This window comes from Camelus ferus, chromosome 5, assembly GCF_009834535.1.
Source record: "Camelus ferus isolate YT-003-E chromosome 5, BCGSAC_Cfer_1.0, whole genome shotgun sequence".
Lineage (NCBI taxonomy): Eukaryota > Metazoa > Chordata > Mammalia > Artiodactyla > Camelidae > Camelus > Camelus ferus.
The window spans coordinates 81,381,850-81,406,720 of NC_045700.1; the positions used below are offsets into that span (position 1 = coordinate 81,381,850).

At 56.4% G+C, this 24,871-nt stretch overlaps 1 protein-coding gene across 1 annotated transcript; it reads left to right on the top strand.

The window, feature by feature from the left end:
- The first annotated feature begins 1,894 nt into the window (after positions 1-1,894).
- Positions 1,895-24,827, top strand: ASIC4 (acid sensing ion channel subunit family member 4). The gene is given in 13 exon segments (XM_032480335.1): positions 1,895-2,821; positions 2,824-2,906; positions 2,909-3,532; positions 18,534-18,678; positions 18,767-18,894; positions 19,085-19,247; positions 19,749-19,805; positions 21,725-21,878; positions 23,065-23,086; positions 23,088-23,157; positions 23,234-23,313; positions 23,645-23,749; positions 23,922-24,827. Coding segments are annotated over 13 exon segments (2,196 nt in total). The 5' UTR covers positions 1,895-2,370; the 3' UTR covers positions 24,036-24,827.
- The last annotated feature ends 44 nt before the right edge of the window (positions 24,828-24,871 follow it).

The window sequence follows — 24,871 nt, forward strand, 5'->3', positions numbered from 1 at the left end:
GGGTGGGGAAGAAGCTGGGCCCGGCCCCAGGGACCAGCTGGGCAATGAGCCGGGGAAGCAGCCGGGAGGCTAAATGAGGGAGATTATCACCCAACTGCAGCCGGGCAGAGAGGGAGGCAGGCAGGGAAGCGGGGAGAGGGAAGGGAGAAAGGACGGGGGCCAGAGGGGAAGGGGGTATAAGGGGACAGGGGGGCAGAGGGGTGACAGAGAGACTGGAGGAGTGGGGGTAAAAGGCCAAGGGATGGGCTGAAAGGATGTGGAGATTACTCCCACTGAGCATAACCAGATTCCTGGGGGTCTAGGAGACTGGATGATGGGGACCTGGGGACAATTGGAGACAGCTGGTAGGAGGGGGTGGTGCATGCAGCTAACTGCTGTTCCACTTCCCAGTGGCCTGAAACTCCCCTCTCCACCCTCCTCCACCCTGCCCCTCTATACCGGGTTATCACCCAACTTCATTCCTTCTGGTGGTTGAAGGCTTCCTGACATCCCCTCAGGAGGAAAGAGGGTGGGCTTTGGGCCCATAGAGGCCAGTTATGTCTTATGTCGGGAAGTATGACCCTGTGATTTCACTGGATGGCAGGACAATTTAGGGATAGGCACTGAGTCCTAGGCAGCAACCAGTGCTGGGGAGAGCTTGGGGGGCAGCTCCCCGCTTTCTTGGCAGAGCCCCAGACTGAAGTAACCTTAAAAAAGCAATTAAATCACCTTTGAAAAAAAAAAACCCAGTAAAGAAAAATCAATACCAGGAGAAAGGGGAAGAGAAACGCTGGGAAGGATAAGGAGGTGGGGGAGGAAGCTCTGAAAGGGTCTGGTAGTCCAGCAGGGAGGGGGGAGCATGGGAGCGGGCTGCCTGGGCAGGGGGGCAGAGAGATGGGGACTGTCTGTGGTCACTTGGAGACTCTGAGTGCTAACTCAGCAGCTGCTTTCGGTGCCAACCCCCTTCCCCTCTGGGATGCTGCCAGATGCAGCCCCTGACCCCAGAGGTCCTATCTCCTCAGCCTGGGGGAGCTGGCTTGTGGGAAGCCCAGCTAAAGGGCTGCTAAGGAAGCTTCTTTGTTGAGAGCCTGGGGACAACCCCCGCAGGGTGCCACACAGGGCTGGGGTTGGGGGGTTGCAGCTTGTATGGGTGGCCTCCATGCTGGGGTAATCCGTGATGGATGGGGCTTGACCTGGCCTTGCAGCTAGCAGAGCAGCTCCCTGCTCCCCATGGGAGCCATCCTTGGGCCCCTTTTCCAGGCCAGGCAGGGGCTGCGACTGGCAGGGCAGGCCTGCCACAGGGGAGGGGTGGCCGCTGGGCAGCGGGTGGACCTCAGGCTCTAATCCCCAGCAGCTGCCGTTTCCCTCAGATCGATTCCCTTCTCACTTTTTTTTTCAGCTGCTGGTTCCGCGGCTCGGATCGATGGAGCCGCCTCCCCCGCCCCTCTGAGCTTCCTCTCCCTTCTGCTCATTAGCGCCCCGATTAATCAGCTCCCCCTTTCTTCTGGGGGACAAGTGCTTCCTCTCCTGTGAGGTCTCAAGCTCTCACACGGGCCCAGAGCAGAAGCTGCTCACTGTGACCAACCCCACCCTGGTGGCGCCAAGGCATCATTTCCTCCCGCCAGCTGGCCACCAGGGGCCCCGTCCCTGTCCGTGATAACAGCCCACGTGCCTGCTTGCCCTCCGCAAGATGGCAGCCACCCCAGGGCTCCCCTGCCCCTCTCTGCCAGGCACTCCCTGCATCTGTTTCTTTAGGATTGCACCCCCTCCCATTCAAACCCAGCACATCTCTACTCCCTCCAATATCCCCATTTGGGCTTTTCAGACACCCTCCCCCCAACATCACACCTCTCTGCTCCCTGGCCTGTCTACCCAATATACGCTCCCCCCACCCCTAGCCTGGCTGTGGCAAGGGATTTGGGAAACATTTGGAAGGTAAAGTGGCCACAGATGTGCAAGTCAGCCAGTGTGCCCTCTGTCCCAGACACATGAGAGACTGAGTTTGGAGGTAGGGGTGAAGTTGGGGAGAGAGTGGCCAGAGTCCCAGAGAAGGTAGGGGTATGGTGGGTGTTAAGTCAGAAGCAAAGCTCTAGGGGAGCCAAGAATCTTAGTGGAACCACCATTGTCCTCTTGTCTGTCTTGCCTGCCCTCCTCTGCCCTCCCCTCCCCTCCCTCATTCAAACAAGTGGCTCTCCCAAGGAGTTTCTGGAAGCCGCTGTGAGTCGGTATTGGGGTCAGTAGTGGCTGGGTGCTGGAGTCAAGAGTCAGGGAGGCCAGGAGGTGAGGGATAGAGTTGACTGACCCTTCCTGGGGCGTGGTCCAGAAAAGTGGCAAAACGAGCTGAAGACTCTGGGTGCGACACTCCTCCCTGGGTGGCCTGGGAGTGGGGCCATGTGGGGACCCCACAAGTGGCTGGAGTGTAGCAAGAGTTTGGGGGGAAGCCCAACGAGGTCTCAGACAGGGACAGGGGATCCCTGTCCTGGGCTGGGGGCTGCCCTCTTCCCTGGCCTGGCTCCTGCCGCCCGTGCTGCCGGTGAAACGCTGTTGACATGTCCTGAATTATTAAGCACGGGGTGGGCTCCGGAGCACATGCTGAGCGGAGCGGCTGGGGCTGCGCGGCGTGGCGGAGCAGCGCTCGCTCCCTCGCTCACTCGCTCGCTTGCAGGGACACACGCAGGGGCTGACAGCTGTGCTGGTGCTGATAAGGGAAGCCACAAGGAGACGATCGAGGAGAGAGACAAGCGGCAGCAGAGGCAGCAGCGGCAGAGGCAGCACCAGGGCTGCGGAGCTGCTGGGAGTGGGAGTGACTCCCCCACCTCAGGCCCCCACCCTGTCCCCGTCCTCCTCCCATTGCCCTGAGTTTAGAAGAGCAGCCGCTGCCACTGCCGCCACTCCGGAGGGCACCGGGGGCTGCTGGCCAGGGAGGGACAGGGGCAGGGAGGCTCCGGCCAGTCCCAGCAGCCGGGGACAGATGCCGATCGAGATTGTGTGCAAAATCAAATTTGCAGAGGAGGATGCGAAACCTAAGGAGAAGGAGGCAGGGGATGAGCAGAGCCTCCTGGGGGCTGCACGGGGGGCAGCAGCCCCCCGGGACCTGGCCACCTTTGCCAGCACCAGCACTCTGCACGGGCTGGGCCGGGCCTGTGGCCCAGGCCCCCATGGACTGCGCAGAACCCTGTGGGCACTGGCCCTACTCACCTCGCTGGCTGCCTTCCTGTACCAGGCGGCTGTTCTGGCCCGGGGCTACCTGACCCGGCCTCACCTGGTGGTAATGGACCCTGCTGCCCCAGCCCCAGTGGCGGGCTTCCCAGCCGTCACCCTCTGCAATATCAACCGTTTCCGGCATTCGGCACTCAGCGACGCCGACATCTTTCACCTGGCCAACCTGACCGGGCTGCCCCCCAAAGACCGGGACGGGCACCGTGCTGCCGGCCTGCGCTACCCGGAGCCCGACATGGTAGACATCCTCAACCGCACTGGCCACCAGCTCGCTGACATGCTCAAGAGCTGCAACTTCAGTGGGCACCACTGCTCCGCCAGCAACTTCTCTGTGGTGAGTCTTGCCAGCTGGCCCGCCAGGCCTGGGGAGGCCAGAGGCTGGCGGGGTGGGGGGGTGTGCAGGGCATCCTCAACAGGGCTTCCCTTCCTTCCGCCACCAGGGGCTGGCCTCGTGTCTCCCCGAAGCCTGGTGTTTCCCTCTGGCTCCCCAGCCATGGAGCAGTGGATGCTTGTTGGGGCTTACCCTGCTGCTGCCGCTCCTCTTCGTGGCCCTGCTGCTGCTGCAGTGCCCAGGTCTGGGGGCCGAGGGTCCTGGAGTGGGCCTGGGGGCCTGAAGCCGGTCAGCTTGTGGGGAAGGGATGCACCATGCCGTGACCAGACCCACTGACCCTTATTTATCTCTTGCTCCCTTTTTCTTCTGTGGCTAGATTCTTCTCCCCACCAAACAAGGGCAATGGGGGAAGGATGTCTGGGGGGCTCCAGCAAGGGAGGGACTTGGGGCTGCCTCTGGGGGAGGCTGGATAGAGCTGATCTTCGCACACACTGGGTGCCAGTGTCTCTTGTCTGTCTCTGTCCCGCACACACCCCCTTTCACTGTCTCCCTCACACATCCCTCTTTCATGCGGCCCCTCCAGCTTCTCCCGCTTTCCAGGCCCTCCCTCCGTTTCCTGGTTCTTGCTGCTCCCTTGCCGGGCTCGGGCTCTTAAACTGAGAATCACTCATTCACTCTTCTGTGCACGGCTCACCCTCACTGCTGCCCAGAACACACACACACACACACCCACTGCGTTGGGACATAGTTTCCTGCACACTCTCTCTCACACACTCGGTATCCCTGTCACTACACTCATGTGCACACCTGCACGCCCACGCACCCAGAGAGCTACTCATCTCTGAGCCCACATCCCTGCTCTGACTTAGCTGCCGAGGGCAGGGTCACGCTGTGAATGTTGTCCCCTCTTGTGACCCCACCCCATCTATCTCAACCACTGCTCTCCGTCTCTCACGTGTGTGAATGCACACACACACACACACACACACACACACACACACACATACACACACTCTCACGGGGAGTGGAGTGTCAGCTTGGGCTGCCCTCCTGTGCACACCATCCACAATCAGGTGTGTGAGGTGTGTGTAGGGGTGTGTCTTGTACGCTGTCTGTCTGTCTGTCGGTGCTCCATTCACCCACAGTCACAGGATGTCTATTATTCCTGGTGCTTGAGATGCTGTCCCCAGTCCACAGTTTACTTCCAGCATTGTGTACGTGTGTGTGGGGTGTGTGTTTTCATTCTTGTGACCACTGCCCAGCACATATGCAAATACATGGCGTCAACATGTGCCCATCCAGCCTAGCCTCTAGCACCACCCCGAAATGGGAGACTTTCCCTTCTCATGGCCCCCACCCAGGTTCTCACTCACTGCCTCGGTAGCACCAGGAAACATGTCCCAAGCATGTTTCTGCCCCCACCATCCCTGCAGCCTCTGGGTCCTCCTGCCGTTGGGTTGGGGGGAATTGGGTAGAAGTGGAGGGAGGGATGGGAAGGAAGATTGTGCTGGGAGAGGAGTCAAGGGGGTACTAGTCTGTTGTCCAGCTACACACCCTGCCTTCTAGGAAAAATCACTGCTCTCAAAGCCAGGGCTGCGATTGTCCCCAAGGAGGAGTGTGTGAATGTGGCCTTTCTGGTCCGTGGGGCTCCTCTGTGCGACATCCTCACCCCTCTGGGTTGGGGGGGGCACAGACAGAGCCCAGTCTCAGCAGGTGTTATTGGGGCAGAAATCAACTGGGGGCTTTGTGTGGAGTGGGAGTTTATGTCCCAGGCCCTGGCTGGGGGTGGAAGGGAAAGAGGAAGCCTCAGTGGGAGGGGAGGTGGGGGAGGAAGAGATGGAGGGGCAAGGAAGCAAGGTGAAGGAGGCAGGGGGTTCCTGCCTGGCATCTAGGAAAGGAGATACCTGGAGGATATGGGAACAGGGGTCCCCTGCTCAAGGCTGGCAAGTCCCTCTGAATCTGGAGTTGGCTGGGCAGGGGTGAGGGTGGCTCTCCCACAGGCCTTCTCCTACCCTGAGATTAGAGAGAAAAGGATAGAAGTTTGTGGGTCTCTGCTCTGGGGCTGCGGTGGCATGGTGAGGGGTGGTCAAGAAAAGCAAATACTGGGGGACAGGAATTCCCCTTGGACCCTACTCCCCTGTCCCCACCCAGTCTAGTCCTCCTACCATTCTGCTCAAACCCCATCCTTCTGAGTGTAACTCTCCCTTGGACCTGGCATTCTAGGGTTGAGTCTTCTGGCAGTTTACCAGAGTCTCGGATTATGGGTTGGGATGGGGGTCCATGATCCGTGGCATTGGGAAAGATAGGGTGTATTGTGGCAGCAAGACTGAGAAGGACGTGGACACAAAGACACAGGGTCTCTGATGAGGACATGAGGTCCCTAATAGACTCTGTGGTGAGAACACGGAAGGCGCGATGGGGATTTGGGATCTATGGTGGGGAGACGGGTACGGGGATGAGTGGTGGGAAGCTGCCAGGGTGTGGGTGGTGAGAGGGTCAGTGATAGCGACAGGCTTTGGGTCAGGGGCTCTTATGTGTTTTCTGTTGCTTTTCCTGTTTCCTCCTTCCCACTCCCCACTCTGCTATGACCTTTCCTCTGGAATCCAAGTTAATAAATGTCACATTTTCCAGCCTATTTTTACTCTGGGTAATGCACCCTCCCCCAGTCCCCTCAGCTGCTGCTCTTGCTTCTGTTACCACTGCAATTGCTCTCACCCCCATGCTCCCTTATGTCCCCTCACTGACTCCCCATCAGTCATTCAATCAATCAACATGGAGTTCTGAGCACCTACTATGTGCCAGGCTCCCTGCCAGGTCTGTGGGGGAGAACAAAGAAGGGGAGCCCTGGTCCCCAGTCCCTGTCCTCAAGCAGCCTCCAGTCTCCTGGTGGAGCGAGGATAGAGACACTTAAAAGCTTAACCAACCATGCAAGAGTTAACCAACCATGCAGGCAGTGTCAGGAGGTGGCAGGATTAATTGCCAAACGAGGTACATGGATAGTAAGAGCCTGAGTTCAGAGAGAGAGGCCACTCTGGACTGAAGAGGGCTGGGAAGGCTTAAGGGGTGAGGCAGGCTGGGCAGGGTTTGGAGAGGAAGGGAGGGGTGGGGGGTGGGAGAGCAGAGATGGCTCCTGGGTGGTGGGGGATGCACCCACCTCTCTGTTCCTGCTCCCCTCCACCTATCTCCCCCATCTCTTCTCTTCCCTCTCCCCGCTCCTCACACAGTCTCATGCCAGCCCACTCCACCTCCTCCTTTCGCCACCACCTATAATGTTCTCCTCCTTCCTCCTTGAGTCCTACCACCATCCACTCCCTCCACCCAAGTGCGCCAAGCCTCATCTGTACTTTCCCCAATGCGGCTTGCTCTCAGCCTGCCCACTTACTAGAAGGCGGAAATCACTCTTTCTCCCTAGGCTTCGTTTCTTCAGCTGTAAAATGTGGCTCTAAATCTCAGTGTCTCCTCTCAGCTGGGGACTGTACAGTGGAGCAGTCAAGTGTTTGGGTTCCAGAGCCAGACCATCTGAATTCGAACTTTGGCTGTGTGGCCTTTAAACTGTGTGATCTTTGAGAAGTCAAAAAGCTTCCATGAGCATCAGTTTCTATATTCGTTAAATAGGATACTAGAACCTAAAATAATGTGAGTGGTTGTAAGGATTAAAAGAGATGGCCGTAAAGGGCTGAGCACACTGCCTGGCACGCGTGAATTGTGCACTCTGAGCGTGTCAGCTGGTATAAATGCAGCCACCCCGGTTCCTGGCTTCCTTTCACCTGCCTGTTCCCAGCACCACCTGCTATTTTCTGACCCACGTGCTGGCATCTTCGCTACTCTCCATCACCTAGCCTTCCTCCTCTCTTGACCCTCAGGCCCCAACTCCCTCCTACCCCCTCCCCATGCTATTCAACCCTCCCCAGTATTCAGGCACGCATGCGTACATGCAGGAGTGCACACACACACACTCAAGATCCGTTCCTGTGGTGATGTTAATGTTCTGCAACTGTGCTGTCCAACATGGTAGTCACTAGCCACACTGGCTATTAAGCATCAGCAATGTGACTAGTGTGACAGAGAGAATGAAAGATCAATTCAAATAGCTGGGGTCAGTGGCTGCCTATTGGACAGTGCAGCTCCAGGTGGTCCTGGGAACGAGGTTCAGGCTGCCACGTTGGGCAGGGCTAGGCATTCCAACTGGCATCAAATGATATAAGGAGATGGCAGTGGTCTGTGATTGGAAGTCCGGCCATCTACTTTGTGGGCTGAGGTCCCAGGTTGAGCTGAGGAGGGGGCCAGTTTCTGGGGATATCAAGGTGTCTGGAAACACATATGAGCAGATACATCTTCTTCCCAGGTGCGGGACATGACCTTGGTCTTTTCCATCCTATTGTCTAGAAAACTGAGGCATGGGGAAGGTGGAGAATCCTTGAAGAGGCAGGGGTAGGGCCAGCCCGTCTCCATGAGGTCATCAGGGGTCCCAGCAGCCCCTGGAGGGGTAGGTGACCAGGGACCTGTAGGTGCTTCCCTGTCTCCATTCCCCTCTCGGCTCTCAGACTTTTCTCCCCCTCCCAACCCTCCCTCCCACACGCTGGTGACTGCCGTGACTATTAATCACTCACCCTGTTCTCTTCCTCTCTACTAATCAGGCACAATTAGACAAGGCCTCTTCCAGCAGGGCAGTCCCCCTCCCTGCCCTCTTCCCTCCCCTCCCAGCCCCACCCCAGCTGCCATCAGGACAGCTCAGAGGCAAAGGGAGCAGCCGGCAAGCCCTTTGTCACTCTCTGGCTCCCCTGGCCCCCAGTTCAAGGCTCCTCCGCTATCCTCTGCCTTCCATCCAAGCTTCTTCCTGAGCCAGTCCCTGCCCTGGTGTGGCCAGGCCCATAGTGACAGTCTCTGCGGCCCCTCCTTGATTTTGGGAGGGGCTACTCTACAAACATTCCAACGCTATACCTTTGCCACTGGCTCCAAGGGCCTCAGGGCTGTCCCTTGCCCCCTTGACTCAGGAAGGGAGAAGGTTCCCACGGAGGTTGGTCTGGGCTTCTTGTCTACCAGATGAGTTTACCTCTGACCCTCACTCCCAGGCCAGCTCTCTGTGCCCTCCAGTCCCATCTTCTCCTGGGGCATGAACCTTGAAAACATTTCGTTCAACATCTAGTTCAGAGTTGGTCCTGCCTTCAGGAGCTGGGCAGGTCAGGTCGGAGAGGGCACTCAGTAGGGAAGGGTGGGGTCTGAGGAGAAGTGAAGGTCACTTATTTTTAAAGGGAGGAGCTACCTCTCAGCCCCAGCTGTTACCCTATGGTCAGGGATGCCCAGTGTTAGGGGGTCTTCCACTTTGTGCAGAGAAGCTCCAAGTCCTGATTATTTTAATTAAAAATTACCTGATTTGAAAAAACAATACTCTGAGGGCTACCTACAACTCAGACAGCGGAACCCAGTGTGCTGGCTTCCCCACCTCCTGACCCACCACTGGCTGCTGCCCCTCAGGCTTCCTGGAGGTGGCGCTCTTAGCCTGGCTGCTTCCCATTGGCCAGTGGAGTTGGTGGAGGGGGATTTGAATGATGTATCCCAGCAGCCAAGGGCAGGCACTGTTATTGTTGCAGAGGGCTGGCCTGCAAGGGCAATGGGGAGGGCCAGGAGGAACATGCCCCACCCGGCCCCACTCAGCAGTCCTGTGGCCTCTTCATTAATCAGGAATCAACACCGAGCTGGGCTCATTATCAGCTCAGCTTCTCGTGGCACTGCCGGAAGATGCTGATTAGCATTTGAAGAAATGGCCCCCACATTTCCCTCCCGTCCTCCCTCTTTCTCCCCTGCCCATTCTCCTTCCTGGACCCCCACCCCTGCCCTTCTGCTTCCCAGGAGGAACCTGCTCCCTCTTGTGGCTGGCGGCATGGCTGCCTCTGCCGGGCCCAGGCGAGGGGCAGAAAGCATCTGGAATGGGGGGTGGGGAGGCAGGAGGAGCACCCCTGGGAGCATCAGCAGTGCAGAGCCTCAGGGCTACTCAGGTTGAGGCCCCGAGTCAGTGGGTCCCACTGGGCAGAGGAGAGGGAGTGAATGTGAGGTGGAGTCTGAGTGTGGTCAGAGAGATGGACAGTCTCCCTGGAGGAGGGGATGAGAGGGCAGCCCCAGGACAGTGAGTTATCAGTGTTTCCCTGCCCTTCCAGGCTCTACTAGCAATGCCACCTCCTTGGAGCAGCTGGGAAGAAGGGGTGGGGACACCCAGAACGGAACCATGGACAGGAGGGACAGGAGGCCTGAGGGTTTGTGTTTGTGTGTGTGTGTGTGTGTGTGTGTTTGTAAATCATGGTGGAGGTTTAGGGTCTTGGAACCATCCCAGATGAATGGGGGTGGGAAGGCAGAAAGACAGAGACCCTGGAGGTGGAGATAAGAGGGTTCACAGTGCTGTGTGTTTTCCAGAAGAGGGAGGGGGTGTCTGCAATTCTTCCCAGGTCCCCAGGCTGGGGATGGCAGCGCTGAAAATCCAACCCACGCCCCTAAACGTTCACCATGCCCTTGGGACACCAGTTTTGGGTTGGATGGGGGAGCAGTTCCAGAGATACAGGCATAGGCTGCAGCAGCCGAGGCAGCAGCGAGAGAGTTCAGAGAGGAGCCACGGGATGATTAAGGGGAAATGGAGGATTGATTTAGGAGGAAAGATTAAAGGAGCTAAATCCGTGGCGCTTGGCTCAGCGGTGACTAAGCGTGGACAGGATAATAGCTTACAAATGTGTGAAAGGTGTAAATACCAAACGGGGGGAGGGGAGGCAGTTCGGCGGGCCAGGGAAGCGGGGATGGGGGGCTGGTCAGGCCCCTGGGGGACTGGGGACCCTTGGGCCACTGCGCAGTAGGGTTGGATCCTCTCCAGTGGGGGTGCTAGAGGGAGCAAACGGGGTGTTGGGGAGCCCTGGGTTCCAAGCAGGGATCCCATCTCTGGGGCGCAGCTTCACCGGCCAGTGCTGACCTCCACGTTCCACACCCGCCCTGCTGAGGATCTGAAGCCGCGGGTTCAAATCCCATTGGAATCGCTCTGCGCCCCTCGGCACCCTCGGCCTTTCCCTCTGCAGCCATCTGCTGGGGGCCCCAGTCCCGCCGTCCCGGCTCGCGCCCCCTTGCCCCTCCCCGGCCGCGGAGGGCGGCGGGAGGCGGTGTCTCCCTCCGCGGTGGAAGCCTCTGGCGCGGCTGTGTGCGGAGGTCACTTTGCCGAGGAGCCGGGAGCCGGGGGAATGCAAATGAGGCAAACCCAGGGAGGAGAGCGGAGGAGCCCGGAGGAGACGGGAGGGAGGGCGCCCGGGCGCCGTGATGGATGCCTGCCCCGCGGGAGGGAGGAGGGGGCGCGGCGAAGAGCGGGAGGCGGTGGGTGCGGGCCTTCTGGGTGCGGGTGGGCCCGGCCTGCATGCTCGGGTGTACGCGCGGGGTTGGGGGTCACTGGCACACTCACTCACCCACCGCCGCCACCACCGCCGCCGCCGCCGCCGCCGCCGCCGCCACCGCCACAGCCACCATCGCCACCTTCTCAATCTCGGCCCCTGAACGCCCGGCGGGCCACGGGTGTGACTCACTGCGTAAGCAAACTCTTAACGAGTAACTTTGCATCGAGGGCTGGAATGCCAGGGAAAGACTTCGTTACAAATTAAAAATATTCCCGCCTGGAAAATTGACTTTCTAGGGTTTAAGGCCAAAGTGGTCGCTACCTGGGAACAGGTTTGCCTATTTACCTGCGTCCTGGAGGCCCTGCTCTCCTCTCTCCAGTGGAAACGCGGCGCTCCCTGAAATTACCATATTCTTCCACGGCCCCAAGCGCTCCTCGGCTCCCAGCTTCAGCTCGGCCTCAGCCTGTGGTCACACAGACTTGACCATCTCACCATCTCCTACTTTTTCGCCAACGCTCACGCATGTGCATTTGAACAAACATCGTGCCCATTTCCTCCTAGACCCACAAGCACTTCTACCTTGAAGAGGAAGTTCCTTGGAAAGCACCTGGGTGGCTGGGGTCGCTGCGTTGACCCTGTGGTAGGGAAGGGGTCAGGCCTTCTTGAAGGGTGGTCATTCTCCCTGTGTCTGACTGGTGTGTGATCTGATGCCCTTCCTGGGTGGATGAGTGCACTTCTTTGGGAAGTTTTACTCTCCCACCCAAATCGAACTCCCTGGCAGAGGACTTGGATTGGTTCCCCTATGGTAGCATTTATCACAACTAGTCATGATTTACCTGGACCTGGGGTCGCTGGTTTTGTGTGCTCTGTTCTCCGCTGCTGTCCACCTGGCTCAGTGCCTAGATGCTCAGTAAACATTTCTGGAATGAATGAATGCCCCAGTGGCCAGACAGCAAACTCCTTCAGGGCAAAGACCAGCAATTTTGTTCTCTGAATCGTCCCCAGCACCAAGCACAGTGCCCAACGCATCATATCAAGGAATAGTGTTGGATGGGTGAGGGGGATTTGAACACCCAGCATTTCTTGAGCACCTACTGTTTGTCGGGGCTGTGCCAGGTGTATGTCAGCACCCAGAGGCTCTGAGCACAGACTCTGGTGCCAGGTCGCCTGGTCCCCTGCTCTGCCACGTCATGTGAACTTACATTGTCTTTTCTGTAAAATAGAGATGTTAAGAAACCTTCAGAAGAGGGATTTTGTGAGAATTAAGGAGTTAATTTATATAAAGTGCTTAGGACTGTGCTGGGCGCAGAGTAAGCACTAAGTAAATGTTAGCCGTTGTTCGATTATTTAGGTACATCATCTGTTTCCTTATAATACCTCTGAAAGGTGCCTATTATTATTCACATTTTACAGATGAAAAGTGTTGGATCAGCTAGGTTAAATGGCTGAACCCAAATCCCACAGTCAGTAAAGGCAGAGCTGCAACCCTGTACCCTCCACTGATAGGAGAGCCATAGCTCAGAGCTTGGGAGTTTGCCCTAGCAGAATTCCATCCTCTAAGAAGCAAAATTGCAGTCCCCTCCAAAATTGCTGAGAGAGCCTTTACCAAGGTGCATGATGCCCTGTGAGAGTGGGCCCAGTGGGGATCCAAGATCAAATGGCTGCACCATCTTGGCAAGGAGTTCCACGCCCCACATGGGCTCCCCGACTTTCTTGAGCACCTACCTTCGCATCACTCTGAACTTTGTCTCCGATCCTCACACTGGCTTTAGGAGGAGGAATTACCATTCCCTTTTCACAGGTGAGCACTCTGAGGCTCAGAGAGGTTAAACCACCACCCTAGGTGGCCTGTCCAAGGCTGGTGTCAGAGCCAGGATTTGAACCCTGTTCTGTTAGGCTCCATAATGTGCACCCATTTTGCATGTTATGAAGCTTCTGTGGATCTGTTTCCAGCACCACATCCAGTGGTCGATCTCTGCCCCAGTTTGGGTTTTACTGGTCTTCGCAACACTCATTACTAATGAGGCCTTGTGTATATGATTTCACTCTGCAAATGCCTTTGACATTCTTTCTCTTTTGAGACTTATAACCAATCTGTGAATTAAGTGGGGCAGGAATTTCTATCCCCACTTGACGGATGAGGAAACTGAGGACCAAAGAAGTCAATAAATCACTTTACTAACCAAGATTACACAGGCTGTCACTGGTGGAGTGGGAGCTGGGACCAGGGTCTACTGACACCTGAGGTTAGTGGAGAATGCTGGGGCCAGTGGGAGGGGGGAAGTGGGTTCTAGATCTGAATTTGCCCTTTTTTCTATATGCCCTTGGATATGTCCCTTGCCATCTCTAGGCTTTTGTTTTGGCCTTTGTACAATAAGGGTTTGGACTGAGTCACCTCCCAGTTCTAATCAGTGCAGACCCGACCCTCCACCCCCTGCCCCCAGCACTTTGAGTTGGTACCATCTTCCCTGGCAGAGATAGAAAATGAGGAGGCTTTGAACCTGGACACTTGGGCCACCCCCAAGTGAAGCTGGGGCCTGAGAGCCGTCTAACCTGGGGTGCTAGTCACAGTCCAGGGTAGATGAAGATGAAGGACCCCTTTCCATTGGCCCACCCTGGACCCCAGGGCACTGCAGTGTAAGTTCCAGGGGTCTAAGTTAGAGGCATGAAGCTGGACCACATCAGGGGAGGGCTGATGGAATTTGAAGGGATAAAGCTGCCATGGAAAAGTGGGGTAGGGGGAGGTGCCAGGGCCTTGGCAGACACAGGGTGCCCAGAAGGCCCTGGAGATAAAGCCCAGGCTGCAGATTAGCCCTGGGATTAGCCCGGCCTCGGCTGCTCCTGGCTGCTTCTCATCTCATGGAGGCCCAGAGCCTTCTCCCCCTGCAGCTCTGAGCCCTGGCCCTGCTAATTGCTTGTTAACCCCGTGGGCTCTGTGACTGCAGGGAGGATGAGGGGGTGGGGAGGGATGGGGGAGAATGCGAGCCAGCCGGCCAGGGAGAACTTTTCAAGGAAATGGGGGCTGTGGACAGATGGAACTCAAGGGACTGAGAGAGAAGCCACCACTCACAAATTCTGGACAGATCTTCCCCAGCCCCTGATCGTTATCTGGGGCAGACCTAGAAGATGGGGCAGGGAAAGGAGGGAAAGTCTCCTGGGGAAGGGTTCTTGGCTTGGGGAGGCAGCTTCAGGCCTAGGGGAAAATCTAGGAGGAAAACAAGAGTCAGAGACTAGACACCTAGACTAGGGGATAGACCGAGGGGAGAGCAAACAGGATAGAAAGCAGTGGGCAAAGGAAAAGAGAGGCTGAGGTCAGTGAGGCCAATGGGAGGGATGACAGAGGCCAGGGGGATGGCAGGCTGACAGAGGGCAAGGGACAGAGGCAGAGATCAGATGGATAATTGATCAGTCAGGCCAGGAGGATAGAGAGGGACTTGAGGACATTCTAAGATCAGGGGACAGAGACTAGGAAGATGGACAGATCCAGGGCAGGGTCCAGACCAACGCTAAAACAGAGATGGTCCAAGAGGGATGGGTAGAGGGCTGGCTGGAAGGAGAGTGGTGGAGGGGTCCCAGGGGCTGCCTTCAGCGCAGACGTAGTCCTGTCTAAAAGCTGTCCAACCTACGGACAGAGGGGCTCAGCCTAGGGCCAGGAGGGTGGACCTGGGAGCAAAGGCAGAGAGCAAGGGAGGGCAGAGAAGAAGGAGGGCCAGATGGGAGGAGGAGGTGGGCTCTGAGATGGGGACAAGCCCCAGAGGCTGAGGGCTGGGTTAGGGTGAGAGGACCTGGAAATAGCCTCTTGGCCCATTAGGGCACATCCTGGCCCAGGACATGTCCCTTTCCATGGCAAGACTCTGGACCCTCAACTCCTGCTCACCCACCCTCCTTCAGGGCCAGTCCGTGGGGAGAGAGCAGTGGACAGCCAGTGGGACCTTGTGGCTGAGCAGCCGTGCCGTCTCCATGGAAGAGACTGTGGGCTGTGCTGCCACCAGAGTTCTGCCACTTAGGAGCTGGCGTCTCCACTTGCCGCTGCCTGCCTGGCCCAGGGACCGTCTCCAGGGCAACGCTCTGCTCTGCCCAGCAGTCAGGCCTGACCCGGGCTGTGCAGGTGGCCTGGCCCAGCCAGTCTGGCCTGTCCATTCCCTGCAGAGTATTGTCCATCAGACCCAGAGTCCTTTCACCCATCTCCCTTTGTCACCCCTACTCTGCACAGTCACCTCAAGGGCAGGGGTACTATGTGGCCATCCCCATCCAAAACCTTTAGAGCCAAAGCCTTCCAGGTTGGCTCTTCCCAGCACAGGGCTGGGCTCAGCAACACGTAGCCTGTGGCTGTGTGTCTAGGTTGGAGGTGCCACATAGGGAGGCTGCCCCAGCCACACCCAGGTTCAGGATCCTACCAGTCATTCACTTACATCCACCAGGTGATTTATAAGCACTAACTCTACTTTGACATCAGGTTCAGTTCTACTTGAATCTCTACTCTTGTTTACTTGCTGTGTGCTCTTAGTCAAATTACTTTCCCTCTCTGAACTTCCTCATCATGAAACGGGGGCACCAATGCTTACCTTATGTGGTTTTCTTGGAGACTCAAAGAAGAAAATAGATCAAAAGTACCAGCATAGGACCTAGTACAAAGTGGGAATGTTTGATAATGTTCATTTTGCTTTCCTTCCCCCTATCTCACTGCCTCTTTCTGCAAATTGCCCTGGGCTCTGGGGATGCCAAAATGGTGAACCAGGGTTCCTGGCCTCAGGGAGTCCACAGCCTCCCTTGAGACTATGGAGAGACCATGACAATGCCTGGGGTTAGGTTCAACCAAGGTGGTGCTGCACACTGCGGGGCACGAGTGAGCAGCTCACTGCTGTCCCCAGCGCAGCCCAGGCCTTGTTTAGCCTTCCAACTGGCCACATCAGCAAGAGCCGATTCCAGCATCTTCTTTGCCCGAAATAGGAAGAGGGGGACTGCTTTGAGATTTTGGGCAAATACTTACGTATGCCCCCCATCTGCCTTTCCCACAGCACTGAGAACCCAGGGATCTTGCCTCAGGCCCCTATAGGGTTCTTCTCCCTCCAGTGACACGTTGAGAGTCAGGCTGTCTTGATGGACTCTTGCCCTTCATCTAGGGCCTTTCTATTCAAAGTGCGGTCCTTGGACGAATAGGTTGTTAGAAATGCAGAATCTCAATCCTGCCCCCAACACACATTTACTGAATCAGAATCTGCATTTTAACAACAGGTATTCTGTGCACACATTAAAGTTTGAGAAGCACTGATCTTGGAGACCTTGGCAAATCAGCCAGCTTCTCCAACTGAGGCCAAACTGAGGAGTGTCAAGTTTCCTCATCTGTAGGATGTAACGTGGTTCTGAAGATTCAATTGGAAAGAGTGCATTAAGCATTTAGTGCAGTGCCTGGGGTGGAGCAGATGTTCTGGGACTGTCAGCAATGCCCACTCCTGCCCCACAGATGGACACACAGCAGGGAGCTGGAGTAGGCAGGGTCAAGGACTGGAACCCAGAAGCTGGCAAGGGTGCAGAAGGAGGAGGGGAGGGACAGGTGAGGAACTGAACTGAATGGTAGCAGATCTGGAGAAGAGAGTGAGAAGGGTGTAGAGGAGTGGAGTGGAAGGGAAGGAGGAGTAAGAGAAAAGGGGACAGGTGTTGGGTGACACTCCTGTCTCATTTCAGGTGGATGGGTTGACAGGAGCTGGGGCTTGGGGTAGGGTAGGCTTGGGTTGGGGGAGTTGCCAGCAATGGATTGTGGAAACATCTTGAGTCTTGCATCTGGAGGAGTTCCACCTCTCCCACTGACTAGCTGTGTGACGTTAGGCAAATCACAGCACCCCTCTGAGCTGTGGTTGCTTCATCTGTAATCACTGGGCTAATTAAACCCACCCGATACCAGAGTGGCTAAGGCGATGAAGTGGGGCAGCAGTAGATGTTGCCGTGTTTTGTTAACTGCACAGTGCTTGTTATGTGTGTGCTTTTGTTTTGAGAATCTGAGGCAGGGTGTTGGTGTGAATGAAGAACTGTACGGAGAGGAGAGGAGAGCGTAGCCAGGGTGATTAACCTAGCTGGGATGGAAGACAACCCTGCCCCGCCACAAGGGCGGCCCCAGGCCCCCAGTTCTTAGAACTCCTCACTCCCACAGCCCTCAACTCAGCCCTTTCCCTTCCACAGCCTCCCTGTGGAGCTAGGCATTTCAGAATCTTTCCCTAACCCTGCCTTGTGCCTTTTCTCCCAGCTTTTACCAAAGTGAAAATGTTCCCAAGTAGAGGGGAGGGAGAGAGAGAGAGTGATTGAGTGCACCGACCCCTTACCCCGAGGGAAGGTGCTGCCTGTGATGGGTTTGACCCTGGGGCTGGTCCCTGTAGGGTGAGCCTGGCAGAGGGGAACTTCCATCCGCCTCTCTCTCAAGCTCCTCCCCACCCCAGCTGCTCTCAACTCCCAACTGCAGCTGTGTTCCCAGCCGGAGCCTGTTTCTGTCTCCGGGGCGCCAGCTCCATCTGGTGTCCATGCTGGAGAACTTTTTGCAAAGGATGCTTATTAAAGCATCCCTGTGCCCTGCTCTGGGCCAGGTGCTGGGGACAGCAGACGGGCTCATTGCCCTTGTGCAGCATAAACTCAAGTGAGGAGAAGCTGGATATTGAACACAGGGGCAAATAGACAATCATCGCAGGTCTTTTTTATTGAAGTACAGTCAATTACAATGTGTCAGTTTCTGGGTACAGCATCATCTCAGGTCTTGATGAGTACTTTGAGCAAATCAACAATCACATTGTGGGGGGAAGATGATGCTGTGTGGTATGAGTCTGCATCTGAAGAAGGGACATTTAAGCTGAGGCTTAAAGGATGAGCAGCTAGCCATGCCAGTTGTAGGTGAGGGGCATTCCAGGAGAGGGAACTGAATAAACAAAGGCCCCAGGGAGGGAAGTTGTTCCATAAGTTTGAAATTGTCACAGAGATCTGGGAGTGGAGAGGCAGCAGAGAGAGGCAAAGGTTTCCTCACGTTGAAGACTTTCAGGCAAGGGAAGCAATTTGGTTTTATTCTCTGTAAAATGGGAAGTCATTGTTGGGCTTTAAGCTGGTGAGTGGCTTGACTGGATCCACGCAGTGTAGACCGAGCACTATGGCTACTGCGTTATGAATGGCTTGGAAGGAAAGGCAAGGAGGGATGAAGGGACACCAGTTAGGGCCCGCTGCCATAAGCCAGGGGAGAGGATGGTGAAAGGGGGACACGAGATGGAAGGAAAGTGGATAGATCCTAAGTAGATTTCAGAAGTCTAACTGCCCAGGACGGCTGCTGGATTGGATGCAGGGTGAGGGAGAGATTTCAGGGATCCTGACTTGAGAAATTAGGTAGATAGTGGGGCCCTTTACTTGGTGGTGGAAAATGGTGAGGAACAGGATTTGGGAAGATGTCAAGAGTTCTGCTGTTGATATGTTAAGCTGGAGCTGCCTTTTAATCACCTAACTGAGGGTGTCAGTAGAAAAGATGGAGCTCGGGGAGAGGCTGGGCTGTAGGTTGGTTGCTGGGATATGGGACAGGGGGCTCCAGGCAGGTCTGGTGCTCCTCACAGGGGACAGGGAAGCCTGAGCCTAAGGCATTGTCTTCCGTCTCCCCTCCTCCTCTCTCTTACCCCCAGGTCTATACTCGCTATGGGAAGTGTTATACCTTCAATGCGGATCCACAGAGCTCGCTGCCCAGCCGGGCAGGGGGCATGGGCAGTGGCCTGGAGATCATGTTGGACATCCAGCAAGAGGAGTACCTGCCCATCTGGAGAGAGACAAGTATGCAGGCAGGAAAAGGACAAGGGCTCCAGCCTGGGTCCTCTCTGCCTGGGATGGGTTTCCAAAGGTCTCCATCTCCATTGTGCAGACGAGACATCGTTTGAGGCCGGCATCCGAGTACAGATCCACAGCCAGGAGGAGCCACCCTACATCCACCAGCTGGGCTTCGGTGTGTCCCCAGGCTTCCAGACCTTTGTGTCCTGCCAGGAACAGCGGGTGAGCCCCGCAAGCTGGGTCCTGGGTTGGGCCCAGCACCAGGCCTTTGGGCTCTGAGGGAATGCTGTCCAGATCTGCCCTCCAGAAACTCCCATCCCTCCAGCTCTCCTGTGGACTTTGCCAGGGCTGTGGGCACTGGAGGGCTGGGTGGGACTTCTGGGTGTAACCCCATCATGCCCCGCCTCCACAGCTGACCTATCTGCCCCAGCCCTGGGGCAACTGCCGGGCGGAGAGTGGGCTCAGGGAGCCTGAGCTTCAGGGCTACTCGGCCTACAGCGTGTCTGCCTGCCGGCTGCGCTGTGAAAAGGAGGCTGTGCTTCAGCGCTGCCACTGCCGGATGGTGCACATGCCAGGTGGGCGCCCCACCCCCCGCCAGCCCTCCAGGGGCAGAACACTGCTCCTGTGCATGGGGGCTGGTGCATGTGTACAGCGTGTGCATATGTCTCTACCCACGTGAGTGTACACGGTATGTGTTTGGATTTTCTGCTTGTTCTCATATATGCACATGGGAGTGTGCACATGTGTGTTTGTGTGCATGTTAATATGTATTTATGCATACATGTACTTGCGTTCATCTCTGCTTGTGTACTTGTAGGGATTGTGTGCATGTGCTTGAACACGTGCATGCAAATGTGTGTGCATCTATGTGCCCCCAAGCACACATTGGTTTGTGTGCATATATGCATGTGTATATTTTCATGCTGATATGCACCAGCATGTATAAACTCACATATGCATGTGTATGTGCAAACACACACATGTGCGGGCATGCATGTGTGTGCCCACATTTGGGAATGTTGTGGGGGAGCACGGATGGAACCGTAGACTCCAGGAATAATCTTCTCTCCTTTCAGGCAATGAGACCATCTGCCCGCCAAATATCTACATCGAGTGTGCTGACCACACACTGGGTCCGTGCTGCCTTCTCCCCTCCCTGCCTTTCGTCACCCTCTTCTTCATCTCTCTGTCCACCCTTCTCCTCACTGTCTTGGTTCCCCTCCTCCCAGTCTCTTCCTAGGGGGCTTCTTCCTGGGGGGTTGAGCCGTATCCCCATACTTCCAGGGGTCTGAGGACCTTTGCAGGTGTGTTCCTTGGTAAGTGCAGGCAGTGAGGTGGGGGGTGTTGCAGAGAACCTGGGACTGAGAGTGAGGGCTGGACTTCTCACCTTGGTTCTGCAGATGAGCTTGCCTCTCTGGGAAAGTGAGATGACTTTTCCCTTGGTGTGAGGAACGTTGCATTGCTGGCTATTGGTTTAAGTAAGGCAACCCGATCTGTCCATAGGTGTCATCTGATTCACACTTCCTTCCTTCCTTCCTTTCTTCCTTCCTTCCTTCATTCATTCTACAGATGTTTACAGCCTGCGCTGGTGCTGGAGCTAAGAGTGGGAACAAGAGCCCGGTAGGGCTGTGGACAGGCATTACAATGCAGGGTGTTAGTTCTTGGGAAGGGGAACCTCAGGGTTCTAACAGGGCCCCAGGAAAGGTATGCAACCCTGCCTGGGAAGGCAGAGAGGATTCCTAGAGGAAGTGACATATGAGCTGAGACTTGAAGGCTGTGGAAGAGTCAGCCAGGTGAAAAGGGGGACATGTTCTAGGCAGTAGGAACAGCACGTGCTAAAGACCAGAGACAGCATGTGTGTCTGGGGCCATGAAAGGGCAAAGTCAGTGTGGCTGGAGGGCAGAGAACAAAGGAGCGGGTGGAAAGAGTGGAGGAGGCACTAGGAAGCCAACAACAGCTTAAGGTGAGGCAAGAATGCCATCTGATTTTAAGAAGGTGACTCTGATTAGATGTGAGGATGGATGGGGGGAGGAAGACCAGAAGCAGGGTGACTGGTCAGGAGGGCATTGTGGGAATCCAGATGCTGGGGCCATGGGGATGGGTTTGAGATGCTGGGGCAGTAGAATCACATTAAGACTTTCTCTGTCCCACACACCAACTACATCTGCCAAAGGGGTGATAGAAGGTGATTAATGAAGGAACAGATGTGTGAGTGGGACTAGGGGAACCACAAGGGGTGGTGAGACTCCGCAGAACTCACAACACCAGGGAGCCTTTCCTCCCTGGGCCTGAAGGGACAAAGGAAAGGAACGCTACTGGGCCCAGAGAGTGATCCGGGGCTGCCCGAGATGGATGGGAGCCAGGAACCAGGGCCACAAGAGGAGGAATGCAGCCTCTGCCACCTAAATACCCCAGCATCTCTCCTCTCCTTGCCCTGTGATCCTGCCGGGGCCTCCCATTGGGCAAACCTAACCCAAAGACAGTGGACAGGGAGTCTAGGTGATGCATTTGGCAGAGATCAGACCTCTGGGACAGAATAAGGTAGGGAGAGTGGAAAGTGGATCTGAAGCAGTGAACAGAGGAAACCCAGCATCCTGAGAATACCAATCCTGTCCATTTGTTCTTCTGTCCGTCCATTCATCCATCACTCCACTCATCCATATGCATGTGTGAAAACATGCATAAATCCCATTCATCCTAGGATCCTCTCCAAGCCCCTTGTGTGTCCAAGGCCTCATTGACTAATTAGCTCTGGTGAATGGGTTGTGCCCTCCCTCTGAGCCAGGAGGACCTCTCTGCCCCAGGGGGCTGGGAGGCAGAGGGATACAGGAGTGTGCTGGGCGTTCTGCCTCCACCCACTTTCTCCGGTGCTCTGAAGCTGGTCCAGGAAGGGACTCCCATCCAGTCTCCTCTAGACAGTGCCAGCACTGGCCAGAACAGGCCCTCAATGTGGCCATGCCTGCCTCAGGATACCCCTAAGATTCCTCCTTGCAGTTAGAGGGCCTCTGGGCTGCCCCTGGCCCCTATTGCAGTTGGTGCCTCTATATTGCAGACTCCCTGGGCGGGGGCTCCCAAGGCCCATGTTTCTGCCCTACCCCCTGCAACCTGACCCGCTACGGGAAAGAAATCTCCATGGTCAGGATCCCCAACAGGGGCTCGGCCCGGTACCTGGCAAGAAAGTACAACCGCAACGAAACCTACATACGGTATGTGTGTGTGTGTGTGTGTGTGTGTGTGTGTGTGTGTGTGTGTGTGTGTAGGCCGCCCTCAATAGGCCTGATTTGTGGTGGAGGCTGGGAGTGGGGCCCATCTTTATTAATAATGAGTATTCTGCCAGGAAGGTCCTTCACAGATCCTTTTCTTCTAACCAACCCCTACCTATCCTCCAAGTCACATCCTGTGTCTCTGCCTCCATGGAGGCCCTTCTGAGCCCAAATGCCTTTCATCTCCCACAGCATCCTGTACATACCTCTGTCACTGGACTTACCCACTGTTTTAGAATCCTCCATTTGTGTGTCTTTCTCCCCCAGCAACCTGGCAGCCATTAAGTGCACATGGAGTGAATGCTGTGCGGGGAGGCGGGGAGAACTAGAAGGGATTGGGGAGGAACCAGGTGGCCTGCAGGAAAGGGCCACACTGAACCTTGGGTCTGGTACCCTGCAGCCAATCCACTAATGCTGAGCATCCTCTGAGCCAGGCCCAGCGCTGGATCCTATGGAGACAGAGATGATTAGAACACAAAACTCATGCCACAATTTGTAGATGAGGCCGTGTTTGATGGTGTACTATTGATTCTTAGGCCCCGGGAGAGATTAATGTGGGTAGGGTAGGGGAAACAGGGGAGGTGTGAGTGGGGCGTCTGAGGATCCCGGGTTTGGGTCCATGAGAACAGGAGAGAAGGGAGGCATCCCAGTTAGAGATCTGTGGGATGATGCCAAGGCCAGCCTGAGCAGTAGGCAGGCTGTGTGTGTGGAGAGAAGCAGATAAGAAAGCAGTTTGGATAAGACGGTACAGTGCAATCTTGGTCTGGGCTGTCTTGGTGCAGTCTGATCATGGGCAGTCTTGAAAGTCTGGAACAGAAATTTTGGAGTGGACTGTCAGGCAGTAGGGAGCCACTGAAGGTTCTAGAGAGGTATAGGGATGAGGCAAAGTGAACGTTATTTGTTCCTCTAGAGAAAGCAGGAGGGACTCTTGCAGGCTCAGGAGTTTTGTTTTCCCAGGCCCTTTGCTAACCCTCAAAATATGAACTGACATGCATCTGGGACAGCCTCCCCTCAGAGCTTCTACACACAGGGGCTCTCAGATCTGGATCTGCTGGGCCTGGGATGTCCCTACCAGCTGCCTCCTCAGGAAGACGGCCCCACAGGGATACCCTGCTTCCTGTCTCTGCAGGGAGAACTTCCTGGTCCTAGACAGTCTTCTTTGAAGCTCTGACCTCTGAGGCCATGGAGCAGCGAGCAGCCTATGGCCTGTCAGCCCTGCTGGGTGAGCCCTGGCCCTGATTCCTCAGGGGTGGACCAGCCAAGCCTGATCCCTCTGACCGTTCTCTCGTGCTCCCCAGGAGACCTCGGGGGACAGATGGGCCTATTCATTGGGGCCAGCATCCTCACACTGCTGGAGATCCTCGACTACATCTATGAGGCAAGGCATGGGGGCCTGGTGGGGGCCATGCAGATGGAGAATGGAGGGTGGGAGGAAGGGCTGGGGGAAAGCAGAGGGGTGGTGCAGGCTTCCTGGTGGAGCTGGACTGGCTGGGAAGTCAAGCTCTGGGTTCTTTGCTGGGGCCCCCTTACTGGCAGGAAGGCCTGAGGGCACTGAGGAGTCAGGAAGAGGGGATGGGTGAGGAGGACTGGGGCGTCCTAGTGGGGGTTTGCTGGGGCTGCTGGTCTATAGGGTGGGCCTGGTGAGGCCCGTTCTGCTCCTCTAGCAAGTTTCCTGAGCTCGCCCCTCTTCCCCGACCCTGAACCCCAAGGTGTCCTGGGACCGACTGAAGCGGGTGTGGCGTCGTCCCAAGACCCCCCTCCGGACCTCCACTGGAGGCATCTCCACTTTGGGGCTGCAGGAGCTGAAGGAGCAGGTGAGGATGGGCGCTGTCAAGTGTGCAGCCAGCATCCCCTCCTGGGACTGAATCCCCCATAACGTCTCAACTAGCCTGTGGGAAGGAGTTCAGGGACAAGGAAGGGATGGCTGTGTGAGGCTTGGGGGTACTGCTTGAAATCTCCTTGTCCCACTCACTCTTCACCATGCAGAGTCCGTGCCCAAGCCGGGGCCATGCGGAAGGTGGGGGTGCCAACAGCCTGCTCCCCAACCACCATCACCCACACGGCCCCCCAAGGGGCCTCTTTGAAGACTTCGCTTGCTAGGATGGTGCTGTGTCCAAAAGGACCCAGGAGTCTTGGTCCCCTCCCTGGATCCCCACCATAGTCTCCTCCTGCTCCTGGGACAGAATATCTGGGGGCAGTGAGGGCGGTGCTCATTGGGAGGGTGGGGACTCAGTTCCTGCTCTTGCCTACCCTGGCGCCAGCTGCTTTGCACAAAGGTCCCTCTTGTCCACACCATCCACCCCTAGGCTGGTGCCCAGGGAGGGCTGGAGACCAGGCTATGGGCCCCTGTGGAGGGGAGTGTAGGGGAGGAGAGAGGGAGGTAGAAAAGGGGGCCCATCCCAACCAGGGTGGAATCCTCTGTACATTTGTATATATTTAGGGAGGACAGGGTGGGGGTGGGGGTAAAGATTTAGAAGGTAAGTGGGGCTATGGGGTGGGTAATTTAGGGACAGCCAGGGTCCCAGCCCTCGAGTGTCAGCAGGAGAAGGCAGGCCCCCAGGACTCAGGACTGCTGGGCTGGTCCTACTTCCTGCCCCTCTCCAGTCCCAGCTCCCCTTTTGGCAGGGGGAGTGGGTGGCCCAGCAGGCCTGGCCCAGCTCCCAGTTCCCCCTGCTCCAACCCCACTTCCAGAGTCCCCTCCGCAGGGAGAGGTAGATCTTTCAGAACTTGTCTGAGTTTGGGGGTGGGGAAGGGGGCGTCTCAGGCCTCTCTGCCTCCAGTCTGGTTTTATAAAGTGCTGACAAAATTGGGAATAAAGAGGCATAAAGAATTCTCTGTGTGTATATGTGACTAAGCTGGGAGCTGGGGTGGGGCTGGGCATATGCATGACTTGGTACCTGGGAAAAGGAAATCCAGGCCCCAGCCAGGACAAGGGA